This window comes from Armigeres subalbatus, chromosome 2 (genome assembly GCF_024139115.2).
Source record: "Armigeres subalbatus isolate Guangzhou_Male chromosome 2, GZ_Asu_2, whole genome shotgun sequence".
Classification (NCBI taxonomy): Eukaryota; Metazoa; Arthropoda; class Insecta; order Diptera; family Culicidae; genus Armigeres; species Armigeres subalbatus.
Genome location: NC_085140.1, coordinates 186,210,294 through 186,234,539, shown reverse-complemented (window position 1 = coordinate 186,234,539; position 24,246 = coordinate 186,210,294). Strand labels below are relative to the sequence as shown.

Here is a 24,246-nt window from a genome sequence, read left to right as displayed (position 1 = left end):
AAATTTTTCCTTCTATGAAACAAGATAATTAAATTTACAAATCTATTGGATTTTAAAATTTCGCGCTGATAATCATAATTTTAATATTGAAGACATTTGAAGACATTTTTATTCGACTGTGAAGACATTTAAAAAAATCACCTGGCATCCCTGGCTGTGATGGTCTTCGGGATTACAAATCTAATGTCGCTCTTCACTCTTATGGCGATAAGTCGTTGCTGTTGTCAGAAATTTTATGTTCGATATAGTCCCCTTTCAGTTCCTCCTCAGCAAAATGTTGCATGAGAAACTGTCAAATGGCTCGAGTGACAGTTTCTTGTAAAGCTACGTTCAGACTACGAAAATAATTAAATTATTATTTAAATTATCAACATAAGGAATGTCATCAAGATAGCACAAAGTCTATACACAGTATATTTCTATAGGATGTGAACACTGCCGCAACAAAATATACAAGCATCAGAAAGCAATGCAACAAAACAAACGGTTGGGAGCTACAAAAATCATTTCAAAAGCGTGTTTTAATTTTTGCGTTTTTTGTGCGAGAACGGACTTCCAATTTTCATTTAATTTTCCCATAATTGAGATTGCTGACAGCTCACGCGGCTGGCCCAGCTGATGCCGAACTCGATGAAAATAATAACAAACAGCCTTCAAAACGGTTAACCCAAAGGGTGAAATTGTTCGCTAACTTGCATTTTCAGTCACAGGGTTTCAGTTTTCATGAATTTCACCAGGTGGGATGACTGATTTGAAGTTTGTTTGTTGTTGTTTTCATCGAGTTCTGCAGAAGAAACCCAAAGAAAATAAAACGGTTATCTGTTTTTGCGTCGTTTTCCCACCGGGCCTAGCAACCTCTATGGATCCCAAAGTGAACGATCTGATGGTGCCGGAAGAGGACGACGACTTTGACCGGCAACAGGAAATCGCTCGAAGCGCTTTTGCCGACATGTGCCACGATTGGGAACGCAACCAAAAGTACGACCGCGCTCTTCGGGTAACGATTGAACGGTTGCATGGTGCCGGGCAGAAGGTTCATGTGCTGGACATTGGCACCGGCAGTGGTTTGCTATCGATGATGGCGGTCCGCGCCGGAGCGGATAGTGTGACAGCGTGCGAAGCATTCCGACCGATGGCGGACTGTGCCGAGCAGGTGATCGCGGCTAACGGAATGAGCGGTAGGATTCGGTTGTTGAAGAAGAAATCAACGGACATTGTGGTGGGGAGTGGGAAAGATATGGAGCACAAAGCGAATGTCCTCGTTACGGAGTTATTCGATACGGAATTGATCGGCGAAGGTGCGATTGCAACCTATAGGCATGCTCTGGAACATCTACTGGAGGAAGGTTGTCGGGTTATTCCCGATAGAGCGACGATTTACGCACAAATAGTGGAATGCCCGTTGGCCATGAATTGGCAGATTCCAAAAATGTTGAGCAACTCAGATGGCGAAGTGCTTTTGAGAACCCCTAATGAAATAATTAATTGTCGGGGATCCTCTGCGGTATTTGATGTGCAGCTTAGTCAATTACCGACACACAGCTTCAATGCGCTGTCGGAACCGGTTCCAGTATTCGAGTTCGATTGGTCTTGCAGAGATGCTCTGGATTTTATTCGTCATACAAGAAAGTCATTGAAAATCAGGAGCTCCGGTGTGCCGCAGGCTGTTTTCATGTGGTGGGATTTGAGAATGGATCTCGAAGGAACGGTTTTGCTGTCCTGTGCTCCATTTTGGGCCCACTCGGATTTTGAAGCGCTGAAAAGTCAGAAACAAAACGATACCATTCCCGAGCAGAATTTGATCCCTTGGCGAGATCACTGGATGCAAGCAATATATTTTCTACCGTACTCAAAAAAGCATTTAGCTCAAGGAGATGAAATAGTCTTGGATGCGTTTCATGATGAATTTTCTTTGTGGTTCGGACTGGACGACCCCAACTTGAAACCTGGTCATTGCACTTGTGGAATGCACTTTGCCTACTCACGCTCTCGGATAGGTCAGCTTAATGATGGGCCTAGGAATAAGCGAATATTGAATTATTTGGAACAAGTGTTGGACACAAATTCCGTCGTATTAGTGCTCGGAGATGGTTCCCTTTTAGGACTGGGGATTAAAGCCATGGGTGCCAAAAAAGTTATTCTTCTGGAGGCGAATCGAACTTCGCGACAATGCATGGAAAGGTACGTTGAATTCAACAAACTAGAGCAGGTCGAAGTTTTGTCCTGCGCTGAAGATTTAACCCCAGACAAAGTTTCCGAAATTACTCACGTATTTGGAGAACCGTTTTTCGGTTCTGCTATTCTATCGTGGGAAAATAGTATCCAATTCGGACGGGAATTTGAACGGTTAAAGGAATTGTTGAATCGTGAAGTGATCGTTATTCCTCATAGCTTTAGTATTTACGGAGTTCCAGTTGAATTTCTTGATCTGCAAAAAATAGCAATTCCGTTAGGAACCTGCGAAGGATTTAACCTAAGCTTGATGGATAAAATGATTGAGGTAAACTGTTTTTAATTAATTCTATATCAACAACTAATTTCCTATGTATTTCAGGATCATTCCAACATAACGGACTCCACTGTGGAAGCTCAACCGCTGTGGGAATATCCTTGTTTTCCCCTAGGACCGCAATGTAAGATGATCTCCATCGCATTGGCCGAAGGAAGCACCCAATCCCAACTAGAGCGAGGACAAATGACTCTGACACTTGATCGTGTATTCAACGGCTGCAACGGAATTGCTCTATGGGCGGAGTGGCACATGGACAAGGTCGCCAGTCGCAAAAATACCATTAGTACGGGTCCGATCTCGCCAATTGACGAAGTTTCTCAAAATCATGCCATTCCCCTGAAGTGGAATGTCAACTGGAGACAGGGAGTTCATCTGTTTAGGAAACCGCTCGATGCTACAAAAAAGTCAATAAGTTGGACTGTGAAATACAACCAACAGCTTAAGAGGTACTATTTTCAATTTGATTGAGATTTTTTTTTAGAATGTGATGAATGACAACGAACAAAACTGTTCGGTGTCGCATAATAATTGTTTCTAGTTGAAAGTATTTCAGCAGAACATATAGATAACTGTACTGCCGGTGGACGCATATCTGTCCCATGTTTGCAGGGCTGGGACTTTATATACATGGAACATTCATGCGTCCACCGGCAGTGTAGCGATAGTCTATTTAGACTACGAGCTTTATCCCTTGATGAACAGTATCTTGATATAGATACTATAATATACATTATTTTCGGTAAAAAAAATCGCTGTATGATCTATTAGACTATGTTTGCTACGCAATTATGAAAACTTGAACCTATGTAAATATATAACTATGTATAATATCAGAATTATTTTGCTAGTAATCTTTCTTCACATCCATGATCCATGTTCAGATCGAGCCACATTGCTTTTAGAAAAAAAAAACTGGAAAATAACACAAAATTTAAAATAAAATAATAAATGTTTAATAAAGACACTAGGGTATATGGCTCAAACCTTGGCCTAATATGCTGCGGTTGAGCAAATGTATCGTTAAAAATCTTCATAGGTATGTTGAGGTCCTAACCTCCTAACCATGATTTTGCCACCAGCCAGGCGGCTTGGGTGCAACGCCAAGTTGTCAAAAACAACGATGATTATTCACGATTTCTTATTTAAGTCATCAAAAGTCTCGAGAGAAATTAAAATCACTTAAAAAGAATAAAAAAAATCTTGATGGAAATGAATAAAATATTGGCAAATTTACCCAAAATTGTCCCTCACTTTGATGTTTTTTTCGCCTATTTCAGACAAGACAAAAGGTCAACGGGATAAAAGTTCAAAATAGACAAGAAACTGAAACGGAGAGAATCAATCTCGCATATAATACAAATTTTATCCATTTCTTAAACCAACAATCTTTTTTATCTCCAACAGTACTATCTAGATATTGATAATATTGTTTCATATTAATTACTCCTTCTTTGAAAATTGCTAATTCTTCAACTGTGATGAGACGAGTGGGACTTCTCCTTGAAGTTGAATGCATTTCACAAATTCCTTTTGAATACACTCAACTTGTTCTTGATCGATCTTTTGTCCTTTTCGACTTTTCATCTCATTCGACCTTTTGTCCCTTCCAACCTTTTGTCCTTTCGACGTTTTGTATTTTGCCATTTTGACCTTTTGTCTTTCGACGTTTTGTCCTTTAGACCATTTGTCATCAGATTCAGGCACAATAAGTTTAAAAGACACAACGGGAAAAAAAACGTCGAAAGGGAAAAAACGTCGATCGGGACTTATGTGTGTCGCGATGATGAATTTTTGCAATAGCACCACCCTAACATGATCGATATGGATTTATACATGATCAGGTATTGAATCCTAAACAGAATGAACAAGTCTCTCCCTTATCATCTCTGTATACATAAATGATATGTATAGCATACCGCGAGACTTTTTTTTCGCAAGCTGTCATGATAGAGAACTGATTCGGGAGGCTATACCTCATAATAAATTTCTTTCAGAAAGCTCCAAATGCGGGGAGCACTGGTCTGATGATGCATTTCAACTTGTTCTACACAGCTGTGCAGTAACCAACACGAAAGGAGCGAAAACAAAGCGAGAATCACCATTTTTCTGTGGGTGCTGCCTATCCTATTTTGTTTTTTCGCACTGTATCCAGCTTTTGGCGCACGGTAATGGTGGCTCTGTGGGTTTAAAAGTGTATCCGTCCCTGTACTTCTTTGACATCTGGCTTGGGTTTGACATTCCGTTTTCCTCCTGTTCCAGGATGAGGGGAGACGGTAATCGAAATGTCAAACCCAAGTTAGATGTCAAAGTAGTCCGGGGACGGATATACTTCTAATTCAGCAGAGCCGCCATTACCGTGCGCTAAAAGCTGGATATTTTATTAGTAGTTCGCGTGGAGAATGGTTATGTGTGCGAAAAAATGGAGCAGAACGATATGCGGAGGTTTTATGAGTCTGTCAATGGCGTGCGGAGAAAGACAGCGCCATCTCCCGTCATGTGCAACGACCAACAAGGGAATTTGCTGACAGATAAAACTGAAGTGGCTGCCAGGTGGAAGCAATACTTCGAGACTTTGTTGAATGGAGGAAGTGACGGTGTATCGGTGAACAGAGTAAATATTAGCGACGATGGACAAGCTGTGGAGTCACCTACACTAGATGAGGTTAAAAAGCTGTCAAAGAGCTGAAAACAATAAGGCTGCGGGAAGGACCAGCTCCCGGCTGAACTTCCCAAACATGGCAGTGAGCAGCTTTATGAAGTTCTGCACCTGCTTGGGCAAAGATATTATCCCTCATCAAAGAGCACTCTGGAAAGATATTATCATTTGAGCATTCAATGATGATCCTGATAGACAGCGCGTTTCGGGATTTGTTCACGTTGCGAGAGCGTTGCTACAACAAAAACAGTGAAAAAATGTTTCTCCATGGCGAACATTGCACATTGTTTACTGAGCTGATATATCTATAGATAACTAAGATCGATATCCCATTATATCATCAGTATCTTGGCTCAGAAGATCGAATGATGGGATAAATTGCAATACCTGCTCGAAAGCCTCCTTTAAAAAAGTTCGAAAGCCTCCTTTCAAGACGCTCAGAAGCCTCCTTTCTAGTGGCTCCGAACCTCCTTTTGAGAGTCTCGTAAACCCTTTTTCAAGAGTCTTGGGAGCGTCCTTGCAGAATGCTCAGAAGGCTCCTTCTAAGAGCCTCGGAAACATCTTTCGAGATTCGAAAGCCTTCCCTCAAGAGCCACCGAAGCCTACTTTCAAAAGGCTCGGAGGCCTCTTTTTAAGAGCATCGCAAGCTTCCAAAAGTCCTCAAAGTATGCATAAACCTAATTTGTATTGGCAAACAGCGAAAATTTCAGATAACTTTTGAAGTACAATATATAATATTTTTCCGGACCGTTTTTCAGGACTTATTTTCATTTACAGCGAGAAAATAGGGGGTACCTCAATAAATGTAAAAGCTCAAAGGGGTACCTCTCCAGGAAAAGGTTGAGAACCGCTGCCTTAGATGGATTAAAGCAGGGTGATGCACTCTCGAACCTACTGTTCAATACAGCGCTCGAGGGAGCGATTAAGAGAGCTGGTGTGCAAAGAAGCGGTACCATTATCACAAAATCGCATATGCTCCTGGGATTTTCGGACGATATCGATATTATCGGAATTGATCGCCGTGCCGTGGAAGAGGCTTTTGCGCCTTTTAAGAGGGAGACAGCGAGGATTGGACTCACGATCAATACCAGCAAAACGAAGTACATGGTCGCTGGGAATCAACGTGGGTTCATTAGTGGTGGTGGTAGCGAAATAGTGCTGGATGGTGAAAAATTTGAAGTGGTAGAAAAAGTTGTGTATCTTGGAACATTAGTGACGTGCGATAATGATGTTACCCGCGAGGTGAAAAGGCATATTGCAGCTGCAAATAGGGCTTATTACGGACTTCGTAACCAGCTTAAGTCCCGTAGTCTGCAAACGAAAACAAAACTCGCGCTGTATACTACTCTGATTCTTCCGGTGGCTTTATACGGACATGAGACATGGACGTTAAAGTAGGCTGATCGGAGAGCTCTCGGAGTGTTTGAGCGTAAGGTGCTGCAGACAATACTCGGCGGTAAACAGGAGAACGGTATCTGGCGGCGTAGCATAAATCACGAATTGTACCAGGTGTATAAAGGGCTGGATATTATTAAGCTTATACAACACGGCAGACTACGGAGGGCTGGTCACGTTGTTCGTATACCGGAAGAACGTCAAGCGAAGATAATATTTAGTAGAGAACCCGGAAGAGGCCGCAGGCTTCGTGGAAGGCCGCGTACACGATGGCTTTTTGCAGTTGAAGAGGACCTGAGGGCGCTCAATGTTCAGGGCGACTGGAAGCGATTGGCCCAGGATCGAGTCCAGTGGAGAAGGATACTCCATTCGGCGTAGGTTCATCGAAGAGCTGTAGCCCATCAAGTAATGGCGGCTCTGTGGGTTTAAAAGTGTATGTTTGTATGTATGTGTATGTCTTGTGTTTGACATTCCGTTTTCCTCCTGTTCCAGGATGAGGGGAGACGGTAATCGAAATGTCAAACCCAAGGTAGATGTCAAAGAAGTACGGGGACGGATACACTTCTAATTCAGCAGAGTCGCCATTACCGTGCGCGAAAAGCTGGATATATCCAAATAAACTTTATGTGTGGTCTTGAATTAGCAATTATTTAATTTATGTGTGGTTCTATATCGATTAGGGTGGAGCTATTGCAAAAATTTATAACGGCGACACATATATCTTATATGGATGTTTTTGGCAGTGAAAGAGATGTTTCCATGCAGTGCCATATACGCATATTTCTATTCGTGTTGTTTTGACAGAACATGTCTACGGTGGCTCGATCTGTTCGTTTCATAGCGACAGTCTTTGCTTATTGAATGATCCATTGAGAGCGATTTCTGCAAACCCTGCATATAAATGCTATGGATCAATCAAAGTAACTCATTTTGCACTCACCGCAACAAAACAACGGCGGCACTGTACAGTGAACGTTCGCTAATTGGGGTTTTTCTAGTTGGGGCGCTTTTTAGTTGGGGGTTCGCTAATTGGGGCGAAACCCAATTAAAAAGCAGCTAAACGTCAGAATGTGATGTCAAAAACGCGTTGACGTTTTGTTTCCGTGTTTGGCGGGATCGATATTTTCTGCACTCTGAGAAAAATCTATACTAAATAGATTTAAAGTTACGCTAATGAGCTATTCACCTGGTTGACCCCAAACTCGATTAGGTGCCCACTATACTGCGATAGTAAATATAACTTTGATATATTGGGAGATAGTATAAAATGACTTTAATCGACATTAGTTTAACCTTGTTCGGTGGGAAAAATTAGATGGATTCTGCACTGAACAATCAATGTTTTGCTTAATTTGAAAAGTGGAAATACAAATTTGTTCTATGAAAAGCTTTATTTCGCGTTTACATGCATATTTCTATGAGTATATTCATCACAGCTTAGAAAAAAAAAACACTTTTATAAATCGAGCAAACACCTTTCTGGTACTCTGCAGATATCATTGAATTCGGCATGATCCGCTGCGGTGCGACATCAAAGAAAAACACATTTTTTAGGAAAATCGTGCCATATAGTATTGTCGCTTATGTTTCCGTAGTCCTTTTGCGTTTAAAACGGATGATTTTCTTATGGTTTACGGAGTCCCCATTTTTCCATCTTCCGGCGTTCCTGCGTTTAAAATGGATGATTTTTTTTATGGTTACGGAGGCACCGTTTTTTCATCTTCCGGCGTTCCTATACAGTTCAATTTGAAGTAAAGAATAGCGAATAAAAGTATCGAATGATTTGACCATATGAAAACAGTACTTACCATTTTATAGTATATAGTATCTCCTGCCATTGCTTTTTCTAAATATAATATTTATTTAATATGCCCAAAATAAATGAAACTTTTATAGTTGCTGAACTGTTAGCCATTTTAACAAAAAAATAGGCAAACTGTCAACACCGTATATGCTGAATAAAATACTTTTGCCAAAATCGGCGGTAGCATAATTCTATTTCTACGGTAGTATAAAATTTAAACTAAGCTATGAATAAATCATGAATGATTTTTTATATTTCTGAGTGTGGCGCGTAAAATTTTATTTTGTTCAATGCAAAAAGTAAACAACATTGACGTTTGTCAAACCGCCCCAATTAGCGAACGGCATTCGCTAGTTGGGGTGAGGTCGTGCCCCAATTAGCGAACGATCACTGTATACGCATATTTCAATTCATGTGTGTTTGACCTGTTTGACAGAACATGCCTACGGTGGCGCAATCTGTTCATTTCATTGCGGCAGTTTTTGCGTATTGATTGGTCCATTGCAATAAAATCATCATCGCGACACTCATATTATATATTGTACTTCCAGTTGAAAACCGAAGTGAGCTCTCGCGACAATCGAGTTTTCTCACGTTTCCTTTTGTCGCAACTACGTCGCGACTAGTGCGCATCATGGCGCACGACGGTGGCATAGATGCGCACTAGTCGCGATGCAGTTGCGACATCAGGAAATAAGGAAAAACTCAATTGTCGCGAGAGCTCACTTCGGTTTTCAACTGAAGCACAATATTATATGCAATATGCATATATCAAGCTCTATCTGGTAAAAGGGCGAAAAGAGAAAAGAGAAAACTTCTAATTTGGCGGAGCAAAGAAGAAGAAGAAGACTGAGTGTCGGAAACTTCAAATGACATGCACTGTGCGAAAAGTGTTGATATTCTTTAATATCAAGAATATTCGAGAGGTCTAAAATCTCGAGCAACATATGATTAGGGCCGAAAACCAATAAAGCTGAACCGAGAAAAATGAGGTTCAAATTTTCTATGACTAATTTAATTCATTTATTGAAGTAGAAACTCATTTCATTGCCAAAACCATGTCAATACCATACGTAAATGGTTATATTATAACAGCAGATCAAGATTTATTGAAAAACCATTCGAAATCTACAAATTTTCAGCTCAAACAAAAATCGCGCCGTTTACTCGCATCACCGGCAACACGTCTGGTTTTTAAGCCGTTTGCTCAAAGCTACTAACACCATCGGATTTGTTTAGATTTGTTAGCCAGAGCAGTTCTGCTATGCGATATATCGAAAACCTAGTAAGAATATACATTTTAAAATAACTTGAAGCTAGTTTTTCTAAATAAACAATATAAAGTGAACGGCCTAAAAACCAAAGCAAACATTCCGCATGGTAGTTAAGGGCGCCAACAAAGGACTTAAAAACCCCTACGGTGCAAATGGTTCATGAGACGTTCACTCAAAATAGCAATTAATGTGTTTCTTAAGAGATATCAAGTACGGAGTTTTAACTAGCATGAAGAATAATTTACAAAGCAATCTTTCATGCCAGAAAATCAAAAATCATGGTTTTGGTTTATAAGCCGTAATCATATGTTACGCGGGAAATGTTTAAAAATCGCATAAATACGTTCCGAAATGCCTTGAAAGTACCATAAAACTCATTTAAAATATATCCAGCTTTTGGCGCACGGTAATGGCGGCTCTGCGGGTTTAAAAGTGTATCCGTCCCTGTACTTCTTTGACATCTGGCTTGGGTTTGACATTCCGTTTTCCTCCTGTTCCAGGATGAGGGGAGACGGTAATCGAAATGTCAAACCCGGATATACTTCTAATTCAGCAGAGCCGCCATTACCGTGCGCGAAAAGCTGGATAGCGGCAAGTAACTAGCCACCCTATAACCAGAGACCGGCGGAGTGAAAAACTGTCGAAATGGCAACGTATGAAAATGCATGAAATCGTGACAATGATACTGGCAGCACTTGAACTTTTTGCTTGCTTCTTATGGAAGCAAAAAGTAAACAAGTCGAAATGGAACCGCTTTTGACGGTTCGATTGGAAACAAGATGGCGTCTTCGCCGATCTCTTATTCTAGTATTTCTACAAGTAACACTCGTAAGTGATTTGACGTTTGCGGAACCACTTTCCGACGGTCGACCGTCGAACAAATTTCTCGCAAATTTCAAATTTTTCTATCTTCTCGCAATAGCAGATTCGTAAAATTTTTGTCTTCCGTGCAGTCAAACCTTGTTTTTGGCTTGAAAACCCATTAGTATCGATAATTTTCATGCATTCGAATGTTGACGTTTCACATTCATCGATTTCCAACCAGAGCCGCATCAGAGTGAATTCGCTTTTCATGCTCGACGTTGTCCCGCCGTCGTTCATCGTCGCGCACCAATGAGAATAGATAGAAGGTGAGGAAGAAGATCAAATGCAAGTGTATCAGTGGATGATGAAAAATGTAAACAGCAAATGGTGACGTACATATTTGCACGGCTTCTTATGGGAGCTCATTCGAATGTAGTAGTGAAAGCTTTTTCGCCATACACGGTAGGCACGCACACAATATATGGATTTCCATACCTTAGTATTTATTTTCATTGGTCGCGCACTCTGCCGCAGCCGAACGACAGGAGCAGAGCAGTGCGAAGAAGAAGAGCCACAAAAACGCAAGACTGATGAAAAAAGTTTAGTCACGGAAAGGGAGGAGAGTGTCAGGCCATCCGCGCGACTAGAAAACACGAAGAAATTGTAAGTTTTTTGGACCCGGCGGATACGGGAATCGCTTCCGGTGATGCGGTGCTAGTTTTTCGTTCGGTATTGAATCGATTGGTGGCGTGAAATTTGTCCGGAAAAGCGGATTAATTTAGTGGCTGCGGTGCGTGCGTGTGTGGAGTGTGAAAAAGGCACAGTGGAGTGAGAAGCTTCATCGCCACGCAAAAAGGGTACAATCCGGTGTGTATGGCGATCGGTCGGTGGTGACGTAAAAAAGGAGAAAAAGTAGCATCAAATGTGGGGAAAGAATTGATTTTGTCGGGAAATTAGTATTAATTTAGTAATTAAACGTGTGCCAAATATTACGAACGGCGATCGATATCGATGCGCGAGTTTTTTTTTTCAACCTTGCATCTTTTTGACGTTTCTATCATAATTTATTGGACGTTTTTACCTTTTCGGTTTGCCACACAGACGTACACCGCGGCGGCGGACCAGAAAAGTTGCAAAAGGAGTAAATTCGGTTCGTCTGCAGATAGAAGCGTACCCTTCGATTGAAACATCCGGAGGAGACTTATTAGCAGCAGCCCACAATGGCCTCCACAACTAGTGTTGGTAAGTGTGATCGAAATATTTTTTTAATTTTGCCAGATTGGAACAGGTAAAAAAAAATCCTACCTCATCAGGCAAGTAAGAAACGAAGCAGAAAAAAACGTCAGAAATTCAGAATAATATCGTTTGATGTCTATCGCTTATACTGCTTTTTTCTGACTCGGCCCGGTGAAGCGACGCGGCAATGTCACGTAGGATAACCACGCCGCACGAAGCGCAGGGACTTCGATTTTTTACTATTAATTAGAGACTGATTGGCAAACCGATAGAACGCGAAGTTGCTGTTTTTTGAAACATTTAATGAGTGAATGGGTTCAAGAGCTGTAAATCTACTTATCCGAATGAAATATTCTTACGATAAAAATGACCAATTAGGGGCAACATAACTGTTGAAAAACATCTGTTCATAAGAAATTACATTGAAGTCAAGCTATGTTTTGCGTATTAATGTTTCTGTTCAACTTCAAGATGACTTGAAGAATTGACCAAGGAATAAAGGGAAATACACTCACAAAACTAGTCGCCCTAAGTAAAAGTCATGTAACTGGTAGGCTGTCGTAGCACAAAAATATACTTTTAATCCGGATGAGAAGATCGCAAACCTAGAGCTACCCAATCGAATAACACCGTTTTGATAAAAAAAACTCCGGGTATTCGGTTGCAGAATGATCGGCATCGATATCCAGTTGCAGATGATAAGATGATTTTCTAAACTTTGAAATTCAGATTTTTTCAGGACATCAGTTTTTATCGATAATTGACACGGAATACGGTTGCGAGGTTGCGAGATGGTCAATCAAAGGAATTCGTAAATTCTAGGCAAAGTAGAAAAAGTTGCTAAACGTATAGCCTGAATGACATAACGCGACATTCTTTGTGATCGATTAAAGTAGAAGATATTTTAGTTACAAGATAAAGATTGTCGCTGTCGTCGCTGTCCGGAACATCTTTTGCTGGCGAGGATAGGGTCAGGCTTGTAAAATGTCATCTGCATGTCATTTGACTAATTTGTTCATAACTTTTTTCAGAAGCAAAATTTACTTCATATTTTTGGATGTACCCATAACGCTTGAGTAGGGCTATATTTTTGTCCAAGGGTACATTACTCTAAATATAACATCTGAGGCTGGAGAGTGAAAACTTTCCAAAATGTCACGTGTCATTTGACATAATGTCATTTAAATGACATTTTGCCTCCCACGCCCCAGATTACATATTTACAGCAATGTCTTATTAGACAATGTTGTAGGCACATTAAAGGGCTATAAGTTAGACATACCACAAGAGCCGATAGCTAACTCCTGAACAAGTTCTGGAAATATTATACAAACGAATGCAAATGACATTTTACAACACTGGATAGGGTGCTAAATATCATTGAAGGGAAAACCCATACGATTTGACAGTTTTGTACTCAATGTTTCGGACAGCAGAACAAAGGGAACCGAAGCGACAATATTTATCTTGCAACTAAAATATCTTTTGTTAAAGTCAAAGTCGTCAAACGGAAACTACTCAAAACCGAGCTGGGCCATCCAACAAAAAATTTGCTTCCCCCACTAACGGTTTATTTATCATCAGACTAAGGCCGGAGTGGCCTGTGCTGCACATAAAAGACTTCTCCATTCAGCTCGGTCCATGGCTGCACTTCGCCAACCACGCAGTCTGCGGAGGGTCCGCAAGTCGTCCTCCACCTGATCGATCCACCTTGCCCGCTGTGCACCTCGCCTTCTTGTTCCCGTCGGATTGTTGTCGAGAACCATTTTCACCGGATTACTGTCCGACATTCCATGCCTCCGCAGACTACGTGGTTGACGAAGTGCAGCCTTGGACCGATCTGAATGGAGAAGACTTTTATGTGCAACACAGGCCACTCCGGCCTTAGTCTGATAATAAATAAATAACATACCAAAAATAATTGCCTACCTTACGGTTTCCACAAACCCGATTCAAACCCGTACAAACATATTCTCATATAATAACCAAAAGATACAATGGATCGTATCATTAGTTAAACTATCAACATCATTTCATGTGAATAATTCTTAGTCAAATTACTTGACAAATAACTTCATCATAATTTATTTAGATCTAGTATTTTGATCTGTAATATGATACCGAAAAAGTTTTTTTTTCAACTCGGGAAGATGAAACACGTGAGAGTTTTGAGAGGACGCAAGCAAAATGGCTTGTAATATAAACAGCAACCCATCTTTATCTTTCGTATGTTTGAAATCAACAATCACTCGTCCCAAGTGGGCTGAAAAATCATCTACCTGATAGGGACAATGATGTCGACATTTTGTTCATTTCGCTCGAGACTTTCGCTGGTTTAAATGAGATATTGCGGACATCCATCGTCGTTTTTTGCTGTTTGGCGTCAAACCCAAATGTAAGCAAGCGCCGGTTGGTGGAATAATTCTGGTTGGAAATGCAATATATGAAGATTTTATAACGATAAATATGCTCAACCGTAGCATAAAAGGCCAAGGCTTAAGCCGTTCACATTATAAAACCTTAAATTAAGCGATTACGAAATTATAAGAAAAATTGAATTTCAACTTAACCAACTTCTAACGAATAATGCAAGAGTTGTTTAGGTTGAAAATCAAGTTCTCCTGTTTCTATACCATAATGTGAAAGTGATGCTTACTTGTGCTACAATCATTGTTGGTGATCTTTCCCCATATGGCGGTCTTGCTATACTTTTCCCTAGCAAGATGAAAGTTCTTCTCGCACTGATAATGGAACAGAATGTGTCAATGCAAGAAGCATGCGGCGCGATGGCGTTATGCATCCATCAAACTAGTTATCCACACACCCCCAGAGCAAAATGGTGTTGGCAAGCGGAAGAACCACTCGTTAGTTGAAAAGGTGTATGTTTCAAGATGCTCAATTGCCAAATTGTCCAAATTTTGGACAGAAGCTATATCCACAGTGCCATTACCTGGTGAATCGTAGTCCGTCAAGGTCACTCCTTACGGAACGGACGCAGCAAAGCTAAATCAACAAAAATGACAGTTGTGCGACGCCTCCATATCGAGTGGTGTGCCCCCGAAAACGCGAGCTCTTTGAATCTTGGATTCCGTGAGGAGTGTTTTTAATATGGCTACATTCGAGGAAGCATGGTCCAAACGGACACTGGATCTACAACATCTAAAGGTGTTGGATCTTGTGCTATGTTTCATGTTTCACATACCGAAACAAAAATGAAGAAAATTTGACGCCAAGTCATGTTCGGGTATTTTCGTCGGCTACGCCCAGAATTCAAAAGGATTTCGTATTCATAAGCCTGATTCTGGCAAACTAATAATGAGCAGAGATGTAGCAATCAGGCTTGTAAAATGTCATCTGCATGTCATTTGACTAATTTGTTCATAACTTTTTTCAGAAGCCAAATTTATTCCATAATTTTAGATGTACTCATAACGCTTGAGTAGGGCTATATTTTTGTCCAAGGGTACATTGCTCTAAATATTACATATGAGGCTGGATAGTGAAAACTCTCCGAAATGTCACGTGTCATTTGACATAATGTCATTTGAATGACATTTTGCCTCCCATGCCTCAGATTACATATTTACAGCAATGTCTTGTTAGACAAAGTTGTAGGCACATTTAAGAGCTATAAGTTCGTCATACCTCAAGAATGATGGCTACCTTCAGAAAAAAAGTTCTGGGAAAATTATAGAACCAAATGCAAATGACATTTTACAACACTGGTAGCAATTGTGAATGAAGGTCAACCGCCAAAATTCTTGAAAATAAGACCTCAAAAGCCTGTAGAGTTCATCGAGCTTTTTACCTAATATCACATAATATCAGAGGCCGCTTTTCTTTGAAACGCATCAAGCGTCCAATGAAGCATTCGGCTACACGGACGTGGAAAACTTAGTGCGAATGCAAGAATGTCTTAAAGGTCCAGCATTTGAGACCGTTTGTGGACAACTGCTCCTTCCGAAGTCGGTCCCTAAAGTCATCGTGAAGTTGCGATCGGCCGGGACAACTACTGCAGAGCCATCTAGAAAAGGTTCGACAATTAAAATCACCCAAATCAGGTAAGCTTGCTAGCTTCATCCCATTTGGAACGGCTGTGGAGCAACTGTGCCAACACTTGGAGGCGACTAATCTTAAGCAACATTTGGTAAACCCACTGCTTGTTCAAGACTTGGTGGTAAAATTGCCTGACAACGACAAACGCGAATGGGTACGCTACAAAAGAGGTAAGAAGAAAGTGACTCTCCGGACCTTTATTGATTTTCTGGCCGAAATCGTGTTGGACGCACGTGAAGCGAATGTGAGCCTGGACTATAAACCATTGAATAGATCAATTGGCGAAGGGCGGTCTGCAACAGGAGGTAGCAAATCTAAGGGAGCTCTATTCAATCGCAATGAGGGAGTATATAACCAATAGAGGTAATAAACTATAGAGGACGATTGTCGCTGCGGTTCCCTTTGTTATCGTCCCCAAACATGCTGGGTACCTATCTGTCAAAACGTTCCGATTTTTCCTTTGTTGACATTTAGTGCCCTATCCTCGCCAGCAAAAGATGTTTCGCCAGTGACGACAGCGACAAGCGTCCTCTATAGTTTATTACCTCTATTATATAACCCAATCAGCTCAACAACCGGCAATGACGATCGAAGAGGTTTGAAGGTTTTTAAGCCGTGTAGAGTGTGTAATAGGACAGAAAAAATGCTGGGGTTGTATACAAGAAACGACCGCTCGAAGTAAACTACGTAAAACCAAATATAGTACACTGAATCAATTATTCTGCTCTATATAGAAGATAAGGAACTATCACACCGACACTACTACCCAGCATTAGCAGCATCTCCCACTCTGTGAGGGAGTAGGGACTCCACTGTTTAGCAGCTGGGCCACCCCATTCATACACCCCAGTTCAACAATTGATAATACCCTAAAAGTAGGCAATTACCAAGGATACGAACGCGCTGCATAGGGGATGCATGATGCATGAAAGAACTAAAATTTTCAATAGTTTAGCATAAGGCATTTTATGAGACGTTTCGCGGTGGCCCGATTATTTACTTCTATTTTTTTGTTTTGGTATGATTCTACGTGAACATTTCGTTAGGTCCGAACACAAAATAATGTTTGTAACGTTTTGCTTTTCTTTCGTGTTTTCTTCAGCATTTCATGCTTAGAATGCAATGATATGAATAATCTAACGACACGTTTTAAGAATCACATGAAAAACTTTGTTCTAAAACCCGGGTAGACGAAAAGTAAAACAGACAGAATTGATGATGGGACCCATCGGAATGTTCAGCGCGAATTTACCAAACAAACGGGCTCCCACTAATTGTCAAAGTAGATAAACACGAGAAAAACAGCTGTTTCGAACTGTCTCATGAAATGCCTTATTGATACTCAAAAGTTGCAATAGTATTGGTAAATTGGTGGAGAGTTTATGAATCGATTGATATATAAATCTTTATAATCCATTGAAAGATAAAGGACCTATTAATGTTACAAATCTTACATGATTTCGTGACGGTCCTCAGTTTTGAAATTTTCATTTTACACCCTGTATCCGAGTCTTCCCCTTAGACGTAGTTTACGTCAAAAACGTTACGAACGAAGAACTATATAATCTTTTGAAGAACCACTGGATGAAGGATCCTGGATTTTGACAAATTTACAATGAGGAAGGAAGGCGATCCGCAATAAATGGGTCCTCAAAAGCTCGGCTGGTCATCAACGGCTGTTCTCATAGAGCTGAAATTGATTACAATGAAGTATATTTAGCAGTGGTACGATATTCTACTGCATATACGCTTCCTGATGGCATTGGTAGTTCAGCATGATCTCGAAATCGAACAACTTGATGTAGTGACTGCTTTTCTTCAAGAAAAACTTAAGGAAGAACATATCTATATGGAACAACCTGAGGGCTAAGTAACTGATCCTACGAAGGTATGCAAACTACGAAAAGCATTATATGAACTGAAACAATTAAGCAACTAGATGAAGCGTTGAAGGAGTTTGGGCTCGTTTGTTCCGATTAGGATTCATGCTTGTATTTCATTGTCAGAGAAGATGGGATAATGCTGTTCGTTACGATTTACGTAGTACGTAGATGATTTCTTGCTTATACAAAGAATACTGAACTTAAAGAAAAGTTGAAATCCTACCTGAATTCTAGATTCCAAATGAAGAACCTTGGAGAGGCACAATTCTGTTTAGGACTACGAATAACTTTTTGACCGAGTGAATGGGAAGCTTTGTCTTGGCCAACAAGCTTACATTGGAAAAGTTGCAACGACTATGGATTCAAGTTTAAACCTTGACAATTCAATGAGCCTCAGGGTCTGTCTCGTTTGGAGGATTTGGAAACTTAAAAGTGACAGTTCAAAAATTTAAAAATCACCCGATTAAAAGAATGGTTGTTGCTACCCAGCAATTCCAATAATACATCGATGAAAAATGATTCGATATCTGCTCTGCGAGTAGGGTTATTCGATAATTATTGAAATGTCAATTTTAGGTTTAAATTCAGTTTAATTATCCAAATGAGACAGACCCTCAAGACACCAGAAAAACGAAGGATGTCCCTTTCAAAGAAGCCGTTGATTCACTATTGTATCGTATGCATCTCAAGCAACAAGATCGGACATCAAATTTGCAGCTAATAATAGTAATCCAATATACCCAAATCCAGCCATTAAGTTCACAATGCTTCAACGATCCTTTTCCTGGGTGTTGAAGTCCCTTTATGTTCACTGATCCGCAACACGTACGCAGTGCGACGAAGAAACGGAATCCATTTAGACAAATTTTGGTAATCGATTATTAATTCCAAGAATTTGATGTGGACGAAATTCTTTTGTGGTTGAGCTATCGGATTTTAATTTCACCGGTCATTCTTATTCAGAGTTTTGTAAAAAATCCGGCCCGTTGATCCACCGACTTGTTCTTCTCATGTCTTCTCGTTTCCACTTTGTACCCTCATCTGCGGCATTGTTCTTCGTTTCAAACCACTGCCATTTATTAACGTCTGAATCTTCAAGGATCTTACTCACTCTGAAAGCGACAAACGGGCTAATACACAGGCTGTTAAAGTTATTTAATGAATATCATTGTTGTTTACGGTGTTTTTTACAAAAATTAAAAGAACAACTAAAATGTTCAATTTTTGGCTCGAAAGCGTGATAAAATCGGGGGTAGACAAATTCGGGAAGTAACAAAATCGGGTCAATACTGTAGAATCAAATACATTTGCACGAAATAACGCGAAAGGATATCTAAGTCCTGTTGCATATTGACAAGTATTGACCAAATGTTATCAAATAAAATAATAAATTGAAAAAAATAATATATATTTTTTCCTTTACATTTTCCTACAGTGGTACCGCGTAACTTTCGACTCCTGGAAGAGCTGGAAGCAGGTCAAAAAGGCGTTGGCGATGGTACCATTTCCTGGGGCCTGGAGAACGATGACGATATGACACTCACTCACTGGACTGGCATGATCATTGGTCCTCCTAGAGTAAGTTTTTCTTTCTCTGCCGTGCTCCGGCAGAGCTATTGGACCGCATAACAAAAAGAATCATGTTTCATTTGATCCTTACAGACACCCTACGAAAATAGAATGTACTCATTGAAAGTGGAATGCGGGGATCGTTACCCAGACGAACCACCAACGCTTAAATTTTTGTCAAAGATCAACATTAACTGCATTAATAGTCAAAACGGAGTGGTAAGTTTTGATATCTATTTGGAATTAAGCTAAGGAATTACAATAAGCATTCAAATTGCAGGTCGATCACCGGATGGTTCCAGTGTTGAACAGATGGAACCGTGACCATACCATTAAGACCATTCTTCAGGAGATCCGTAGGATTATGACGTTAAAGGAAAATTTAAAGTTAACACAGCCACCGGAAGGAAGCTGCTTCTAGTGGCTTTAAGCGTCGGGTGGGATTTAAAAAGAAGGCATAATAACCCGGAACCCAGAAGAAACGTTATACATCGTAGTACTCTACTCTTACTGCTGGTTTTTGATCGTTTTGCGTTGTCTCCGTCACCATTGTTAATGTGGATGCTGGACAGTAAATCTGTAAAACATCCGTCTGAAATAAACGAGAAATTACCGCAATATCTATTAACTACCACAGTCTACCTTCACAGGGCGGAAAGAATTATCAGTCGAGAGAAAAATAGAAACATTCTGTTTTGAATTCTATACACCTTCATTTATTTTGAACCTAGCTCTCATCTTTGCTACAATTCATCAACTTTTCCTATTTTTCTTAATTCGTTACTTTGATTGGAAGCATATAAAAATGGGTAAAACAAAACCCACTAGCGACAAGATTCTTGCTACAGACGTCACCAAACGAATAATTTAGCAAAAACATAGTGAAACACCCACTCAGATGAACACTTTTCCTACTAATCCTATTATAGAAAGAGATGAAGACGCAAGCAAAATCTGTTGATGAGGGGCTGGAAACGGGCAATGCTTAAAAATATTGTAATAAACTGCTAAATAATGATGGTAAACCTACAACATGATTCCATACTGTTCGCATTGTTGCCGGCGGCGCTGATAATTTTTATTGATCGATATCAAATGCTTACTCTGACGGAGGGGAAAGATAATAACAGTTCAGACTAACTACTACTGTTGAAGGACGAAGAAAGGTCAATAAAAGTGAATGCTATTCTAAAAAAAACCAGACATTATTTTACCAGGTATGTTGCATCAATTAGGAATAATATAGAATAGAAGATGAGAAATTCTGAAACTGAAGGAGGAAATGGCTTGCAAAAAAAAGCAATCCATTCTCATCTTGTTTGACCCATGCGGTGTTGTCCTACTCTGCGCAAAAAAAAATTAGTTCAGTAAGTGCAGTTAATGGAGGGATAATTAAATTTTCAAAATGCCATGTCAAACTAAAATAAAAATGCACACCAGAGCCACAGGAGTGCGTACGCTGAAAATACACTTGTGTATATTTGCAGTTCGCGCGATTGTGTGGCTCTGGCGTGCATTTTTTTAAAGTTAGATTGACATTTTGAAAATACATTTATCCCTCTATTAGATCCTCTTACTGAATTAAGATTCTTTTTCTATGTATAGTTCTTTTTTTCACGGTTAAATTTTAGTCGATTAAGACCATTAGCGTCAATAAAAAATGAGCTACTTACTTGATACTTGATGATCTACAGTTCTTCCTATATGAACATATGCCGAATGGAATATCCTTCTCCACTGGTCTCGATCCTGGGCCAACTGCAACTGCAAAAAGCCATCGTGTACGCGGCCTTCCACGAAGCCTACTACCTCTTCCGGGTTCTCTACTGAATATTATCTTCGTTTGGCGCTCTTCTGGTATACAAAAATCGTATCCAGCCCACCGTAGTCTGCCGTGTTGTATAAGCTTATCAATATCCACCCCTTTATACACCTGGTATAACTCATTCATGCAACGCCGCCAGATGCCGTTCTCCTGTTTTCCGCCGAGTATTGTCCGCAGCACCTTACGCTCACTTCGAAACCTCCTTTAACGTTCATGTTTCATGGCCGTATAAAACCACTGGAAGAATTGGAGTGCGAATCTTGTCTTCGTTTGCAGACTGCGGAATTTGAGCTGGTTACGAAGTCCGTAATAAGCCCTATTCGAAGCTGCAATACGCCTTTTCACCACGCGAGTAACATTATTATTGCACGTCACTACCACCACCACTAAAAAACCCACGTTGATTGCGAACAAGTCTGTTAGTCTTGCTGTCTTCCTCTTTATGGAGGATTATTACTGAAACAAATTAGAGCAAAAATATATAAATAAATAAAAACCAAAACCTCCATCTCAGTAAACATTTGAAATTAAAATACCAACAAAAATGAGATAAAAACAAAATAAAGTTTTGTTTCTTTAAAAAATGGCATTATAAAATACAAGGAAAATAACTGCAGTTCTTTCGGGAACATTCTGCTTTAAATATCCGAAACCGACCCTTAAAATTCGATTGGGTTTGAATCAAACCACAGATACTACGACCTTTATTTCAATGATTGAGTTTTATGAATGATTTTACCAACACTGAACGCAATATAAAGGACTGAATAGATTGCATCCTCTTCAGCCTACTCGTCAAGGGCAATCAACTTAGAAAGCTTAGAAACGACTCAAAACGCAGCTATATCCCGGTAGTTATATTATAAATTCAGTAGAAAATCGAATTATAGCCGCTATTGAAATTGGATTTTTCTCACAATTCATACGTTAAACCTAATTTCGGAAGTAGTGCGCTGTATAGCACATCACCAAATGAAAACAGCGCACCACTTCCGAAGTTAGGTTTAACGTACGAATTGTGAGAAAAATCCAACTTTGTTAGCGGCTATAATTCGGATTTGCACTGAATTGATAATATATGCGGTCCTCTTGCAGTTCTTTTAGAAAATAGAAATACATATGACTACTGATAGTTGAATGCAATGTAAAGCACATGTAACGATTGTGCAAATCAAGCATCTGAAAGATGTTCAATTTGCAAATTTTTTTTTTCCAAAATTCTGAAAATGTTTTGCGAGAGTTAGGCTACGTGTCCGGTGCTGGGAATTCGGTTTCAGCTTAGTGGGGAAAGCACATGTCTAGAGTACTGGTTTCGTGGGATCAAACCCCATCGAAGGGAGCGATTACCCTCCAATACCTTTTCCGAACTAAAATCCATCACATGTTGTGCATATGCATAATCGAGTTTCAGGCATAGTAATCATTTTACATGTTTTTGCACTAATTACTATGCATTGCCACCATTCCTGAAAAAAAAATTTCTGTCTTAGGAAAAAAACAATGATTTTTCAATACATAATTCCTAAATGCAATGTCCGATCGGGCCAATTTTCAAAAGCAATGGATAGAGGTAATAAACTATACAGGACGATTGTCGCTGCGGTTCCCTTTGTTATCGTCCCCAAACATGTTGGGTACCTATCTGTCAAAACGGTTAAACAAAACGTACTGATTTTTCCTTCGTTGACATTTAGTACGAACAATACACTTACATCCCACATAGCATATAACTTGCAGAACTACTGAACAACCACCGAAGTTGTGGGAGACCCTTGTGTGGCCGGTCCGGAGCCTCGACATCACCTGTTGTTTTGTTTAAGTAGCTGGATCATTCCAGGAGCCGATGGATCCTTTTACCACAGACAAACTTTTACTTTCCTTACATAGAGGACTCTTCTATTGCTCCAAGTACGAGCCCAGCCCTGGCCGACGACACTCTTCGTCCATTTCGTCGACCAGCGGGACGGAGCGGGTGTAAAGTAGACCTTCGTTTCCGACACTGGGCAGGGCATCGGCTTCGGTACTTCCCCTAATGCCGCAGTAGCCGGGGATCCAGGCGAAGGTGGTACCGAGGATCATACGTGAAAGGATTCCCTGGATCCCACGTTGTTTCGGAGTCTCACTTTGAAGGGCGGAAATTACACTTACGGAGTCCGCGAAAACCACGATTGGCTTGTTCGCCGGGAGGCTGGCCGCGACAAAAATGACGGCAGCTTCGGCGGAAAAATATTGCACTGTCGAGGTACGCTTTCTAATTTGGCCAGATTAGGTCCTCAGACTCCGAAGCCAACTCCTCGGCTGGAGACGGATCCGTCGATATACCGAATCTCACTATTTCGGAAGCGTGTTGCAATGAGTTCCAGTACAGACCTTCGGAGTTTATTCGTGTTATCACCTCTTTAGAACCGGAGGCGATGGTGCGGTCGATGTTAACAGGAGGCATTAGCCTGCCGTTTGCTCCATGCCTTTGAATCCGCGCCACTGGAGGGAGACTAGTACCGGCTACACTTCTCAGGATTCGGTCAACCTCGATAAGGAGAGGGATCCTGTCATCTTCTGAGGTGCTGGCGGGTTTGCGACAGATGACCATCAAAATCCGATGTCGGAAAGGAAGAATGGACGGAAGTAGACCGGAGGCCAACCTGGCGTAGCTGTTAAAAACAGGCGAGAGTGTGTCGATAAGGTTCCAGTAAACAGGACAAGTTAGCTCAAGACCGTAAAACAAGCGGCTGTCGACGATAGCTTGCCCGACTTTCAGTCTGGTATTCGGTACGGTGTTTTTTCGAGAGGGTTTTAAAGAGACTTATGCGTGATTTACATGCTACCTTCACTGCCCGGAAGTGCAATAAAAATATTAGATTCCGGTCGATGTCGACATCATGCACCTGGACGATCTTCTGGTTGGGGATGGCGTCCGTGCCATGCTTTATGGAGGGTCCTGCTATCTGATGCCGGCCGCTGCGGACGTGTCCCCGGACATGCTTACTGGCGTTCATGACAAAGCCGACGGATGAAGCCCAGTGATGAATGGAACTTACCGCCGTCTGAGTCTTAATCCTGATCCTTCCAGGCGTTCTGCTGACCACGACCAATACAATGTCGTCGGTGTATACAAATAGATGTACGTTCGCGGGTAGAACGCTGATAATCATGTCCATAGTGATGAGGAAGAGCGTCAACGCTAGGACCGACCCTCCTTCAGGGTACTCGTCCGATGCTGTGCCGCCAATGA

General features: G+C 40.8%; 2 protein-coding genes across 3 annotated transcripts; both read left to right on the top strand.

The window, feature by feature from the left end:
* The first annotated feature begins 865 nt into the window (after nt 1-865).
* LOC134215626 (protein arginine N-methyltransferase 7) lies at nt 866-3,556 on the top strand. The gene is made up of 2 exons (XM_062694777.1): nt 866-2,500; nt 2,555-3,556. Exons 1-2 carry the CDS (start codon nt 884-886, stop codon nt 2,978-2,980), a joined length of 2,043 nt encoding a protein of 680 aa, XP_062550761.1. The 5' UTR covers nt 866-883; the 3' UTR covers nt 2,981-3,556.
* A 7,413-nt stretch (nt 3,557-10,969) lies between these two features.
* Nucleotides 10,970-20,392, top strand: LOC134211382 (ubiquitin-conjugating enzyme E2 variant 1). 2 transcript variants are annotated; one of them, XM_062688181.1, is made up of 5 exons: nt 10,970-11,108; nt 11,547-11,687; nt 19,056-19,198; nt 19,283-19,408; nt 19,470-20,392. In XM_062688181.1, exons 2-5 carry the CDS (start codon nt 11,666-11,668, stop codon nt 19,608-19,610), a joined length of 432 nt encoding a protein of 143 aa, XP_062544165.1. In that variant the 5' UTR covers nt 10,970-11,108; nt 11,547-11,665; the 3' UTR covers nt 19,611-20,392. The 2 variants fall into 2 exon arrangements, with proteins under 2 accessions (XP_062544165.1, XP_062544166.1); XM_062688182.1 differs by having other exon boundaries at nt 10,991-11,312.
* Nucleotides 20,393-24,246: the final 3,854 nt, after the last annotated feature.